This window comes from Rhinolophus hipposideros, assembly GCF_964194185.1.
Source record: "Rhinolophus hipposideros genome assembly, chromosome: 13".
Taxonomy (NCBI): domain Eukaryota; kingdom Metazoa; phylum Chordata; class Mammalia; order Chiroptera; family Rhinolophidae; genus Rhinolophus; species Rhinolophus hipposideros.
The window spans coordinates 11,206,175-11,220,020 of record NC_138059.1 but is presented as its reverse complement, the minus strand read 5'-3'; the positions used below and the strand labels follow the sequence as shown (position 1 = coordinate 11,220,020).

General features: G+C 49.9%; 1 protein-coding gene across 1 annotated transcript; it reads left to right on the top strand.

Moving 5' to 3' along the window:
- The first annotated feature begins 836 nt into the window (after window positions 1-836).
- Window positions 837-9,881, top strand: TRIB1 (tribbles pseudokinase 1). Its single transcript, XM_081071280.1, has 3 exons — window positions 837-2,107; window positions 4,129-4,421; window positions 6,850-9,881. Exons 1-3 carry the CDS (start codon window positions 1,748-1,750, stop codon window positions 7,313-7,315), a joined length of 1,119 nt encoding a protein of 372 aa, XP_080927406.1. The 5' UTR covers window positions 837-1,747; the 3' UTR covers window positions 7,316-9,881.
- Window positions 9,882-13,846: the final 3,965 nt, after the last annotated feature.

Genomic DNA, 13,846 nt, shown 5'->3' with positions numbered 1-13,846 from the left:
GGCAGCGTTGCTACGGTGTACGCCGCATCACGGTCGGTGGCCAGAAAGACTCCCACTCCCCTCACTGCCCCCCACGGAACCCGGGCTGGCGTCGGGGCCCCAGACCCTGCTGTGGAGGCCGGCGAGGAGGCAAGAATCCGGCGGCGGCCACGTGGGCCCCTTCCGCCCGCTCCCCACATCCTTTGTTTCCCACCGGCCCGGGCTCAGGAAGCGCTTTCCGCGAGTCACCGCGAAGGGGCGGCCAGAGCCTGGGGAAGCTATTTCCGTGCAATCCCGGCGGGCGGCGAGCGCGCGGGGGGGGGGGGGGCGTGGAGGTGGAGGCAGCGCCGTGTTTGCTTTCATTTCATCCAACAGAAGGTTCTATTTGTGGAAGCGAACAGACGCTGGGGATTAGAGCTGGAGGGGACAGGAAAAGGAAAAAAAAAAGCCACATCCACTACCACACTCAGGTCTGCCCCGGAACTACCGCGTGGGGGTGAATGACTGATTCTGCAATTCATTACCCTCCCTATCCTCCTTTCCTCCGGCTGCAGCTGGGCCTCGGCGGCGCCCAGAGCTCCAACCTCAGGTCCCCAGGCGCAGGGCGGTGGAGGGATCCCTTGGGCGAAAGGCATAACGGCGAGGCTACCGCCAGGGGCGGGTGCAGAGAACCGTGGTGCGCGCTCCCGCAGCCCATTGTGCTCTGTGTGAATGGGGAGCGCGCACCAATCAGCGGTCGCTTCCCCCCCGCGGTCCCGCCCCTCCCGCCTACTTCCTCGGGACCCTGACGTCACGGGAACTTTTCCTCCGCCCCCTCCTCGGGCTCCTCTAGCTGAGCCTCGGGGCTGCTGGAGGGCGCCCCGCCTCTGCCCAGCCCAGCGCGAGGGGCGTGTGCGCGAGCCCCAGCCGGCTGCAGACGCACCACCTGCGCCGGAGCGCGCGCTGCCCCGAGCATCCCCGAGCGCTCGGGCCACCCCCGACGCCCCCGCCAGCCCAGCTCCACCTCTGCTCCCCCCTTCTCTCCGGTGACTGCTCGCTGGCCGGCCGGGCCGGAGTCGTCGCAGCCACCTCATTGCACAACCCGGCTTCCCAACTGTTTACACAGCCCGGCCTGTGAGTGTGTGTGTATACTGCGTGAGTCACCGGGAGGCGGAGGAGGTGGAGGAAAAGCAGAAGGAGGAGTGCACTGGCCGGGATCGGTGCGGCGCACTCACTCACTCACTCACTCACTCACTCACACTCAGTCACTCTCTCCGAGCGCGTCTCGCTCGTGCACACACACGCGGGGAGCCCCGGAGCGCGCAGGATCCCCAGCGCCGCCGAAAAGTTGCTCCGGCTTTCGCTCCGAGAGACTTCTGGTTTTGGGACGTGCCTTTGCTCGGTGGCTCCGCCGCGTCTGCGGAATCCTGTCCTCGCGGCGGCTCGGGACCTCGGGAACGCCGGCTCCCGCCGCCTCGGCTTCTGGAACAGTCGGCAGCCTCGAAAACAATAGCGGCGCCTGTGCCCAGCGAGGCGCCCAGTGCCCGCAGGGGTCCGGGGACCCACGCAGGCCTTCGACCCCAGGACGCGCGGCCAGCGTGGTCCCCGCGTGCAGCGCGAGCGCCGGGGAGCGGCGCCTGTTTTGCCCCCGCGGGGGCCGAGCCCAGCTGCGCCTGCAGACTCGATCGGGCGGGCTGGAATAAGTCGCGGCGCCGGCGCCCAGCCCGCAGCGCCTTCCCGCGCGGATCCCGGGACGTACAAAGCCGGGGCGGTCCCGGCGTGGGACGGGATGCGGGTCGGTCCCGTGCGCTCTGCGATGAGCGGCGCCTCGCAGCCCCGCGGCCCGGCCTTGTTGCTCCCAGCCGCGCGGGGCGCCCCGGCCAAACGTCTGCTGGACGCGGACGACGCGGCGGCCGTGGCGGCCAAGTGTCCTCGCCTGTCCGAGTGCTCCAGCCCCCCGGACTACCTCAGCCCCCCCGGCTCTCCCTGCAGCCCGCAGCCGCCGCCCGCCGCGCGGGCTTCTGGCGGCGGCTCCGGGAACGCGCAGGGGCCCAGCCGCATCGCCGACTACCTGCTGCTGCCCCTGGCCGAGCGCGAGAATGTGTCCCGGGCACTGTGCATCCACACGGGCCGCGAACTGCGCTGCAAGGTAGGCGTCCGGGGGCCGGGATGCGGGGGGGGGTCGGGGGCTGAGGGGCACTCAGTGGCAGACAAAGGTGCTTGGCGTCTTGCCCGCCGGCTCCCGGGGGCCGAAGGTGCCACCAACGCTTGAATTTGGAGCGGGGCGGATAAGTGTTTTGAGCCTGATAAGGCAGCATTTGACCAGGTTCACCCTTTTGGGGATGGAGGGGTTTCGGGTGGACGGATCTAAGGAGGGGGCTCGGCGGTCACGAGGAAGTGCAGTGCTCCATTAATTGCTTTATCTCCGTAGTATTTCCTGAGCGCCCAGTGCAGCGCGTAGCGTTCCATATAAGTTATGGAATTGAAATGGATTCCAGGGCCATGCCATTCCCCTTCTCTCATTCTCCTCGCCCCCCCCCCCTTGTCCTGGAAGGACGCCCTGCAGTGGGTGCCTCCTTGGAGCTTGGAGCTGCGGGCAGCTCCCTTGCGGGGTTTTCAAGGCACCTGGGCTCTGCCGTCGGTGTCCCGCTGGGTTCTCGGGGGATTTCGTCTGGAACCTGCGCTGGGACGAGGACCCCACAGAGCAGCCTGACGGTGTCTTCCAGCCAGGGCGGGGGAATTTGCCTGGAGTAGAAATGTTGCGAAGACAACACCGGCGAGGAATCCTCGCTTCCATTCATGTCTTTATTTTCCAGCCAGCTATTTTTTTTTTTTTTTTTAACAGAAGGGCTTTCATCCCCAGCTCCTGGGATCCTCCGCCTGCCCCTCCCGCACCCATAGACGCAGACCATTCCTATAGCCCACCCTTTGCGAGCCTGACACCCTCGTCACAGACATTCCTGACAACCCTCGGGGCTGTTCCTTTTCACCCGAAGGGTAGGGTCACCCTTCAGTTAAAATCGTCCTTGGGTTTTCGGCCACTCACCTGATTTCCCCCCCCTCCCCCCAACTCCCGGGCTTGCTGCTGCCACCTACTGTCCGACCTGAATGCAATTTAAATCGCATGATCAAGCCCAGTTTAAAGAGGGAAAAATCTTTTCTTCTCAGTGGCTGGGGGGCTAAGAACTGTTTGCGGAAAGTATGTGTGTGCGGTGGGGTGGGGCGCAGTGGGAGGAAGGGGGCAGCAGAGAGGTTTTTCTAGCTGATGCCAGAGCAGCCAGGCCTCAGAGGTGGGGTGGGTCTAGCCATTGTGCAACCCCTTCCAGTTCCTCTGAGCAGATAATAGCTGAATCCACATGGTGACAGCCCGTGTGTCACCGTTTCCAGTTGAGTCCTAGGATATGAGTAACTGGACTAAACAAAAGGCTCTTAAAGAGACCAGCCAACTTCTTAGAGGCGATACTGCCCATTTCCTGGGTGAAGGTGGGGATGGGAGTTGGGAGGGAAGGAGATAAACAAGTGAAAAACAAACAAACAAACAAACAAACAAACAAACAAACGGTGGAGGGGATCCCATATCCGGCCGGTGAGAATTTTCACTCAAGGCTGCTTATACCTGAGCCGGACTGTAGGCAGGTTGCTTAAGGCTGCGTTGTCAGTCTCCGACTCATCTGTTCCTCTGACTCATGACTGATCTGCTTGTCCTCCAGTCCCGCTTCCACTTGTTGACTGCAGTCACCATAGCCCGAGCTCTCTCTGTGCTGAGCACCTTGGGTTTGCAGGAAGCCATGCATTTTCAGAGCCTGCTTTTCAGCCACTTCCAGCAGCATTGCCTGCCAAAAAGGAAGGGCTACAGAGGATGGGGACTTTGGGACTAAGTGTTCTAGAGCTGATGGCTTCACGGAAGGGGGTAACATACAGAAGCCAGTTCTTTCAAACCTTCCATATGGTAACCCATTGGATGTTTGCTAGCCCAGAGCCTTAGAGGTTGCTGGTTTGGGGTGGTAAGTACAACCAGGATTGCATATGGTGGGGTGGCACAGATAAGGGGAGTAAACGAATGGAGCCTATTGTCAACCAAAGCTCAAAGATTGAGAACTGCAGCCCAGCCTGGGATTTTGGAGGTGCCTTCTGCTTTTCTTGCCTAAGTTGGTCACCTTCTCTCTGCAGGTGTTTCCCCTTAAACACTACCAGGACAAAATCAGGCCTTACATCCAGCTGCCATCACACAGCAACATCACTGGCGTTGTAGAGGTGATCCTTGGGGAAACCAAGGCCTACGTCTTTTTTGAGAAGGACTTTGGGGACATGCATTCCTATGTGCGAAGCCGGAAGAGGCTGCGGGAAGAGGAAGCTTCCCGGCTCTTCAAGCAGATTGTCTCTGCAGTTGCCCACTGTCACCAGTCGGCCATCGTGCTGGGGGATCTGAAGCTTAGGAAATTTGTCTTCTCCACGGAGGAGAGGTGAGCAGTCTCCACAGCCTTTCCTGGGGCCCTTTTGGAACCAAAATGAAGGTGCAGGTTGAGGAGTTAGGTCCAGTGTGTCGGTTCAAAACCACACCAAGGGCTCTGTTGTCCCAAGATAGTTTTTAGAAGCCCTCTCCCGAGGAGCCACGGCCAAGGTTGGCTTATTCTGAACTCTTGTGGATATGGCTGGGGGTGACACGTTGGTGCTTCTGCGGGATGTCATGTGATAACAGGTAGCCCTCCCCACTTCCACCCCAGGATTAAGTTTATTCTCCATTGTTGTCAGAAAGGTCAGTTCTACTGGGGTGCAAATGTCAACCTGCCCTTCACAGCCTTGACTCCTAGAGGAAGTTTTCAAATCCTGGCTTACACCAAGTGAGATTCTTTTGTACCCAGAAGGTATCACAGAGGTAGTTAGAGTGTTGTATTTGCAGAATTCTGCCCTCCTCCACATCATATTCCTGTTTCGTCTCAGGATTGCCCACCAATATTTTCACACTCTCCAGAGACTCTTGAGATACCTCGTTTGGCTACGTCTTTAAAAAAATAGCCACATTGAATGCTAAATGGAAGTTGGCTGGGATTGGTTGCTAAATATAGATCGTGGCTTACCTCATAAAGGACAAGATGCTCTTGATAAGAGAATAATGATACCTTAAGATTCAGAATGGAGGTTTCAGACAAGACAATTCAGGAAGCCACAGGAGATAAACCGTACCTGATTTTAAGAGTAGGCCACATCCCTTGTGGAAAGATTAAAAGCAGTAATGTAGAATTGTAGAGGTGGATGTGTGTTACTTGGTTGTAGCTATTTATGCAGGGCTGACCCCACCTGTGCTTTTGTATACCCTTCATGCCAAATCCTATGAAAAAGTACCCGGTTGAATTACCAGAAAGCACGGCTTTGTATCCAATCTTGCAATAATTATTGAAACACACCGATTAGCAAAGAAAAGCAAAGTGTTTGCAATGGAGAAGTTTCCAATTCCTGGCACATGCTTCTTTGATATGGTGATGTATTTTCTGAAACATGCCTTCCACACCTCCTTACTAGCTTTTGAAATCTGCATTGCACAGGCGAATGTCATGTGCATGGAGTTTGGCAACCCGAGGGTTAAGTAATGGCAGGCTGACGCTAGCCGTGCAACCAGCACAGGTGCAGGGTTTTAGTGCTACAGCAGCCAATCGGGGGCAGACAGTGTGGGTTGAGTCATATTTTCCGTTTACAGAACCAATGGGTATTTTACATAACGATGGGAGGTCAGGCTGAGGACACACTGAAGTTAGCACATGCATGCTACACTCCAGGGAACAGGAAGGCAGGAAGATAAAAAAAAAAAAAAAAGGCAACCAGCCCTTTGAGAGGAAAAGGAATTGACCATTAGCCAGTACCAAATGTTTGCGTTTAACTTCATAAGTGACTTACTGAAACAAGGCTGTTTCAGAGAAGCAGGGAAGGGCACAAGATGTCACCGCATATTAGAGGTTCCCCACGTGGATCCCCAAGACTTGGGAAGCTGGATTTCAATAAGGAAGTCCCTGCAGCTTCATAAGGGAGTCTTTGACTAAAGATGATTCACACTTTAGTTGTTACCCGAACAGATAAGCCCTCGTGTAGAGTATATATGTTCAGGCATTCGTGTGCCATCCTAGGGTGTGTGTGTGCCCCGTGCACGTATGTAGGTGTTTTCAGGCCCTTGCAGACTTCAAATCCACCAGCTGCTTCTGTTTGCTCATGATCACCTCTCTGTCTAAGCTAAGTGTTCTTTGCAATTAAACACCCCGATAAATGTAATGGACATTCTTTGCACCTTTCCCATCAGTTATCACAGCCTGGCCCCAGGTGGACAGATTGCCCTCTGTGTGTATATTTCAATCTGAGCAGGAGTGCTGACAACCTGTGCATAATAACTGACGTTGGGCTCCGTGTTCTGTAATGCAAAGCGTGGGTCCAGGTAGCCTTGGAGTTCAGTGGCATGATATGGGCAAGACCCACTTGTAGGATGCCCAGGCCCTCCCTGAAGAATCCGATACACCACTCTTCCCTGATAGCTTTTGTAGAAGAGGGCAGCATTCCCCAGAGACCAGCTCCCACTTCTGCAATGTGCACTGGGTCAGTTGTGTAACCCCTATTAGGAGATTTCTTCTTAAGCTCTAGCATAATGAATAATATTTGGGGCTTTGCATCATATGCTCCACCCCGGGCGCTCTCTTGATACTTCGCAAATGTTTATTGCAGTTCGTATGTATTGGTTTGTGAAATCCTAGGTCCGGGGTGGTTGCAGGGAACTGCTTACTGGATGAAGGGGTAAATGGCATTCCTTGGGCCTTGGCGATGAGTGCCCGTGGGCGCGGGTATTGGGAAGGCCTGGTTTTTCACAGCAGTTGATCTGGACGTAATGGCTTGTTTTCCCCTCTCCTGCAGAACCCAGCTCAGACTGGAAAGTCTGGAAGATACACACATAATTAAGGGGGAAGATGATGCTTTGTCAGACAAACACGGCTGCCCAGCCTACGTGAGCCCCGAGATTCTGAACACCACCGGGACCTACTCCGGAAAGGCGGCGGACGTTTGGAGCCTCGGGGTGATGCTGTACACCCTCTTGGTGGGGCGATACCCCTTCCATGACTCAGACCCCAGCGCCCTTTTCTCCAAAATCCGCCGTGGACAGTTCTGCATTCCTGACCACATTTCCCCCAAAGCCCGGTGCCTCATTCGCAGCCTCCTGCGACGGGAGCCTTCCGAAAGACTCACCGCTCCTGAGATCCTACTCCACCCCTGGTTTGAGTCGGTCTTGGAACCTGGGTACATCGACTCAGAAATGGGGACTGCAGACCAGATTGTTCCAGAGTACCGGGAGGACAGCGACGTGAGTTCCTTCTTCTGCTAATCCCAGAAACCTCAGAAACCTCATAATTCTCACACATGGCATTTCCACTTCTCAAGATGGACAGGCCTTTCGACGTGGTGCCAACCAGACATGTGATGGCATAAAGATTGTAGCTGCTCAACCGAACATGGAGCCCCTCTGACTTTGATGAGCGACTTTATTGATCTGAGTAGTGTACATGCACTCTGATTGGCTGCCCTTCAAAAGCTCTTTCCCTTCGTAACAAACCCTTGCCAACTATCCCGTTGTCAGATTCAGGGGTGCACATCTTGTATGGGTGGCAAAGCGTATGGGTGTCCTACAGCATGTAAACTTGAACATTCTAAAGGGAGAGGAAGTGAATCGCACAATGGCATTTGGGGCAATAACCAATTTTAGCAGGGTGACAAATAATTTGGGCCAATAAACCTGCCATCTTCAAACTTGTCTTTGGTAGCTAGACTGTCGCTACCCCAGCTTCTCTGATTGGAGAATTCTGGTTTTTGGTGTTTTTTTTTTTGGTTTGGTTTAACACTCACCCTTTCTTTACACACATTTACCAAGGACTGCTCCGTTTTTGGAGCAGACTGTTTTAGGAGCATAGGAGCCTGCCTGACCCATGAACCCAGACGTTCTCTTCCATTTCCTGCCAAGACCTCATTTGCACTAATGCCTTCTTTCTGACTTTGAAATGTCACCTTCCCACCCTCGCTATAAAGACACTGACCAGCTAACCGTGGAAAAGTATCTCAAAAGATTTCAACTGGCTATTTCAGAACTCTGAGCTCAGACAGAGAGACTGTAGATTTTTAAAAATAATTTGAGCGCTTGGAAACTGTTAGCTTTTTTGGTTCCCCTCAAATATGTTAGCATTTATCCTTTGCTTTTTTCCCCCAAGACCATCTCAGGGTGGAGCATTTTGTCTAGGAGGAGAAAGATAGGGAGACTCTACACTCCTCTCTCCCAAAGAGCAAATGTTGAATTTCAGAGAAAGTCAATTTTGGATAGTTCTCAGACCAACTTCCAGAATTATACTTTATACTTTAAGGCCCTCTTTTCTCCCCCAGATATGGTCTGCCCTTGGCATTGTGTGTGTGTGCCTGCAGTTTTGCATGATGGGTTGTTAATATTTCAAATGTGGTGTGGTTTATGAATACATCTGTGTAATCAGCACCAAGTGAAATATGAAATGCGAGCTCCAATTTTAAGTCTGGAGGGACTTTAAAAGTTGCCTAGTCCACCTTCTTTCCTCTTTCTGCCATCTCCCAATGCAGAAATCCCCCCTTCAGCTTCTTTTACAGCTGGGAATCCAGCCTCTGTTCGAATACTTCCAGAGATGGGAACTCACTCCCTACAAAAGATAGAGCTTAACGGAAAATCTGCAACTTGCATTAAAAAAACAAGTACAGATGAAAAAATCAGTCAATGTCTCGGACAGGACTGAAATCTGGTGGTGAAACGGGTAAACCAAACATACTGTATTTTGAGAAATGGCACAAAAACAGGCAGTCATCTTTAAGGGCTACGCCTAGGCAAACTACTAACATGCATTGTTAAGAATGCCGTGTATACCTCATGTACTGTGTACTTTGTACATATATTTTTACCTTTTATACATATGTCTGATTTTTTTTGTTGTCTTGGCTCTGAGGCTTGTTTTGTTGTCTGTGTCTGTCTGAAATAACCTGCGTGTCTAAAACCACGTGAAATGTGAATGACTATTGGCAATATTACCTTGACAGAATCATGGGACTTAGAGGAGAGGGAAGACAGAGGCTTCTGTCGCACTAAACGCTCTCGTGGTTGTTCGATTGTTGTATCTGTGATACATTACCCGGCTAAGAACTCTGGGCCGGCTGGAGCTTATGCCGGGAAAGCTAGAAACACTAGATCCTTCCTGTACATGTGTATATATGTGAACAGTGAGATACCCGTTTTCGACTTGTAGAGAAATTTTAATAAATCTGGTTTCGTAAACAGGCGCGGTGAATTTCTTTGGGCCTTGTGCAGTATCACACTGGGGGTTGCAAAGGTCTCTGGCCTCAGGGCTTGGAATCTCATGGAGGAAACAGGAATACACAGATGATAATTATCATATGTTTGACAGAACCCATTCACTTTTTCCATTGAAGTGGGTGAATTCATTTTGATAGGTGAAGCCAATTTTGATGAAAGCGGATTAAGAGGGCTATGGGTTCAATTTAGAGCTGAGGAACATTGGAAGAGGAACATACATAAATAAGCCTTGAGTTGTAAGAATCCCTCTGGCTTTGGTCTTTTATTCGGTCAGGGAATCTTGAGAATTTGATGAAAGCTATGGACACTTCTCAGAAAAATATACGTGTGTATCCCACAGAATTTGCTATAATTTCAGGCTTCCTGTTGAGAACAGTCCCCCCACCCTCACCATTTAGACTTCATTAAAATGGCTAATTGAGGCATTTCCTTTTCTCCCCCCTGTAGGTGTAAAAAATGGAAATAAAAGAAAAACAAGACATTTTGAATCGCAGAGGTAGAAAAAGATTTCATTAGTTTATAGCTTCACTATTCCATTAGAATCTATTTTAAATGAAGTCAATTAACATCCAAAATGATTTAAAAAAAAACACACAAAACAAGTCTATTTCAAAGTGTAACAAACATACAGAAAAAAATGCACATGGAAGTGTAGAGCTTTGAATTTCCACTCACTGAATACAGCGGTGTAACCAACAGCCAGATCAAGAAAACAAAACAGTGCCAGGACCCTAAGAGACCCCTTCTGCCCCTTTTAGTCCCTGCCTGACACCCCCTCCAAGGGTTACTACCATGGGACAGAATTTTAAAGCTTAAGTTTTAGAATTAGAATTGTAACTCTTAAGTGTAAGAATTAGAATCAGGACTAAGTCATCAACTCAGCTAAAAGGAAGAGGCATGCAGAAGTTACAGATGGCACAACTGCCCTTTTCTGGGACTCAGGCTGACATCACCCAGGATAGCAGACCTATGACACCGAATTAAGTGCAACTCAGGCCTCATGACTCAGGAACTTAAGGAAAGAAATGGAAAAGACACATCAGAAGCCACACGAGAAATGGCCAAATGTTTGGGTAGCTTAGAAACTAGGAAGCTGGGGATTGGTTAGGGCCCTTCCATGAATCAAACCCTTAAACCCCAAAGTGCCTGGGGCAGACCTCAGCCTCAGAACAGACATAGTGGCTCCCTGATTCAAGGTACCTAGATGAGACTCAGTATAACTCCTTGGGCATACAGACAGCGAATACTTTGGACTTCCCTGAGCTTTTTAATCTAAAGATTTCAAAACACTTTGCAAGCAATTAAGGTTACAACAGCTCTTTGTACTGTTGTTACATGCACCAAATGGAGAGAAATATGGGTCAGGATTGGCTGGAATCACATGTGATGCCACAAATCCATAAATTTAATCTCTTCGAACGTTGGAACAAATCTGGGGCAATCACAACTACTTACATTATAGAACGTTAGAATGAAAGTGTGTTGAGCACAGGCTAAAGAGCTGATGCTTTTATTTTTCCTTATGTCCTCAATATACCGTGTTTCCCAGAAAATAAGACCTATCCTGAAAATAAGCCCCAGATTAAGATTGTCATCCAGATGTACGCATTTAGTACAGTATGACGTTGTTCCAGAAGAAGATGACATGACTGTATTTGAATAAATGTAGATTGTTGTACATGAAAAAATAAGACATCCCTGAAAATATGCCCTAATGAATCTTTTGGAGCAAAAATTAATATGAGACCTGGTATTATTTTCGGGGAAATAAGGTATAAGACTCAGTCTTATCTTCACGGAAACATGGTACTTGTCATTATAGTAAATCATGCAAGTAACATCTCAACGGTTTATTAATATCTTACTTTCTAGAATTTTCCCTCGGCTCCCTTCCCCCACCCTTACAACAGTTGAGTGAAACAGCAAGGCAAATATCATTTGCTCCAATTTATAGATGAGAAAACAGAGGCTTCAGTGTCTTTCAGTAGCCGCTCAGGAGTAAGCAGCTCAGAGCTGGGACATGAACTTGGGATTTTGGAGTCCTTACCCAATGTTGTTGCTATGTTTGCACACCACCACACAAAGTCTTCTGGTAAGAATGACGATTGGAGAAGGTGGTTCAAGACAAATACAAATACTGAGTTTTAGCCCTATTAACATCTTCAAAACAACCCAGTGCATCAGTCATAAAGGTGGGAGCATTACTGAAGATGAGAGGTCTGTTATTCAATAAACATTTATGTGTACCTACCATGTGCTGGGTACTGTGGAAACAGACGACCAAGACTAAGTCTTAGCTCACCGAATGGAAATCTCCATGAGGTCAGGGACTATGATAGTTGGTTCACCCCTGGCTTCCCAGCACCCGGCTCTGTGCCTACCAGAGGCAGGTGTCCAATGCCAACATGGATGGGTGGGTGGGTGGATGGATGGATAGGTGGATGGATGGATAAATGAATGGATGGATGGATGGATGGATAGGTGGATGGAGGGATAGATGGATGGATGGATGGATGGATGGATGGATGGATGGATGGATAAGTGGATGAATGGATGGATAGGTGGATGGATGGATGGATGGATGGATGGATGGATGGATGGATGGATGGATGTCCTCCAGCCGCTCAGAGCCCAATGGGTCTCCAAGTCAGAGAGCCAAGAGCACAGAAGTGGAAATATCGTGACTGGGGTCTCTTCTACTTCTGAATGTATGACCTTCTGCTGTATGACCTTGAAAGAGCATATCTGCCAGGTTCTCATTTGTTCATCTTTAAACAGGAATGATACTCTGATTTCTTTGGTTCCTTCAGCTGCCATTCTGTGAAAACAGAAGGATTCTGTGAAAACAGGCCCTATAAGGCTCTTCACCAGAGTGACCTTGGAAATAAATAGCTCTGTGCTTCCTTTTAAAACCAGGCACAAGCAGCATGATTGGGTTCCCTGTCCAATTTCATTCTGGATAAGAAATGGCAATGTAGCAATGAAGATTATGGGATTCTCCTTTAAACTTGACTTTGGCTGGGAAAAGGAGGGCAAGTGTTTAATTAATCATCCACCTTCCCCCCTTAAAAAGAGAGAAAACAAGGGGTGGGGGAGCAGGATCTCTTTACGGATCTCGGGAACTGCCCATATCAGATTTCAGCGGATTCTTTAATGACCCCAAACACAGTCAATGACTTTAATGACTTGTATCTCCCAGAAGAGATACAAGAAAGAGGCAGCCGAATACTACACCTCAGTCCTGATCGATGTCTTACAGTACAGGTCTCTTTATATTTTCTCAGCAACCCTGTAAGGTGGGTGATTTGTTCTCATTTAACAGCTGTGGAGGCTAAGACCCAGGGGCTGAAGAGTTTGCTCAAGGTCATGCAGCTAGTGAGTGGGTGGGTGGGACTCCACGCGGAGCCTGCAGGACTCTGCATCTTTGTACTTTCCATCCTCTGCTTTCCACATTGGGTCTGCTATGCTAACCCAGCGACACAATGTCTTCTTTTTGGAGCAGCCTTTTTGCTGGGAGATTTTGTGCCAGGGCACGTACAGTACGTTGGGATAGTCTTTCAGTCTATGATTTCTACCAGCTGAGACTGATCTAAGAACCACACTAAGTACTTCGTTTGAGTTAGCAAATGATTACCTCACAGCATCCTTATAAAGCAGTACTGGTATCATCCTACTTTTAAGAGACTGAGCTTCAGAGAGGGTAAGGGATTTGCCCAAACTCACACAGCGCAGCATTCATTTGCTAAGTAACACACCCAGAGCCCTTAACCATGAAGGCTTACTGACCCTTTGTTTTTTAGAACTGAGAAGAGACTTTACAAATGATTTAGCCCTAAATGTAACGTGGTATCCTGGGATAGGAAAAAGGACATTACTGGGAAAAAAATGAGTGAAATCCAACCAAAGCCTGGAGTTTAATTAATAGTAATGTGCCCTTGTTGGTTTCTTAGTTGTGACACATGTACCACGGAAATGTAAAGTGGTAACATTGGAAGAAACTGAGTGAGGGATATATGGGAACTGTCTGTACTATCTTTGCAACTTTTATGTAAGTCTAAAAGTCCAAAAATAAAACGTTTATTTAAAAAAAAGACTTAGTTCACACTTGCCTCATTTTCAGCCAAGGGAAACCAAGGCTGAGACTGTGGAAGTCACAAACGAACAGTGGCCAGCCCACTCCTGATCCAGCACCCCAAGCATGACCCCCGCAGCTCCAGCTTCTTGGATTCTGGCTTGTATGTGTGGGTGACATTCTGGAATGTGTCTAGAGCTGAATGTGAGGCACTTCCATGGAATGTGTCAGAACCTTTTCTTGATACAGGACATGGCATTTTGCAAAATGAGTTCATAGATCTGACCTTTAGATCAGTGATTACATGAGTGACTCCATCAATTTCCCCTTCTGGTCATGGCTCTTGGTCACCCATCGCCCGGTGAGCCAGTCTGAATGCTGGGCCATTCAGTCTTGAATTTGAACTGCATGCCTCATTACCTAGAAGGCAGCGGGAGTAAGTTGAGGAAATGTCCATGTGAAGG

Bases quoted from the DNA above. Each gene is read 5' to 3' on its own strand.
- TRIB1 (XM_081071280.1), top strand. From the start codon at position 1,748: ATGCGGGTCGGTCCCGTGCGCTCTGCGATGAGCGGCGCCTCGCAGCCC. The intron at 2,108-4,128 runs GTAGGCGTCCGG...TTCTCTCTGCAG, and splicing joins GCCGCGAACTGCGCTGCAAG to GTGTTTCCCCTTAAACACTA. The intron at 4,422-6,849 runs GTGAGCAGTCTC...CCTCTCCTGCAG, and splicing joins GTCTTCTCCACGGAGGAGAG to AACCCAGCTCAGACTGGAAA.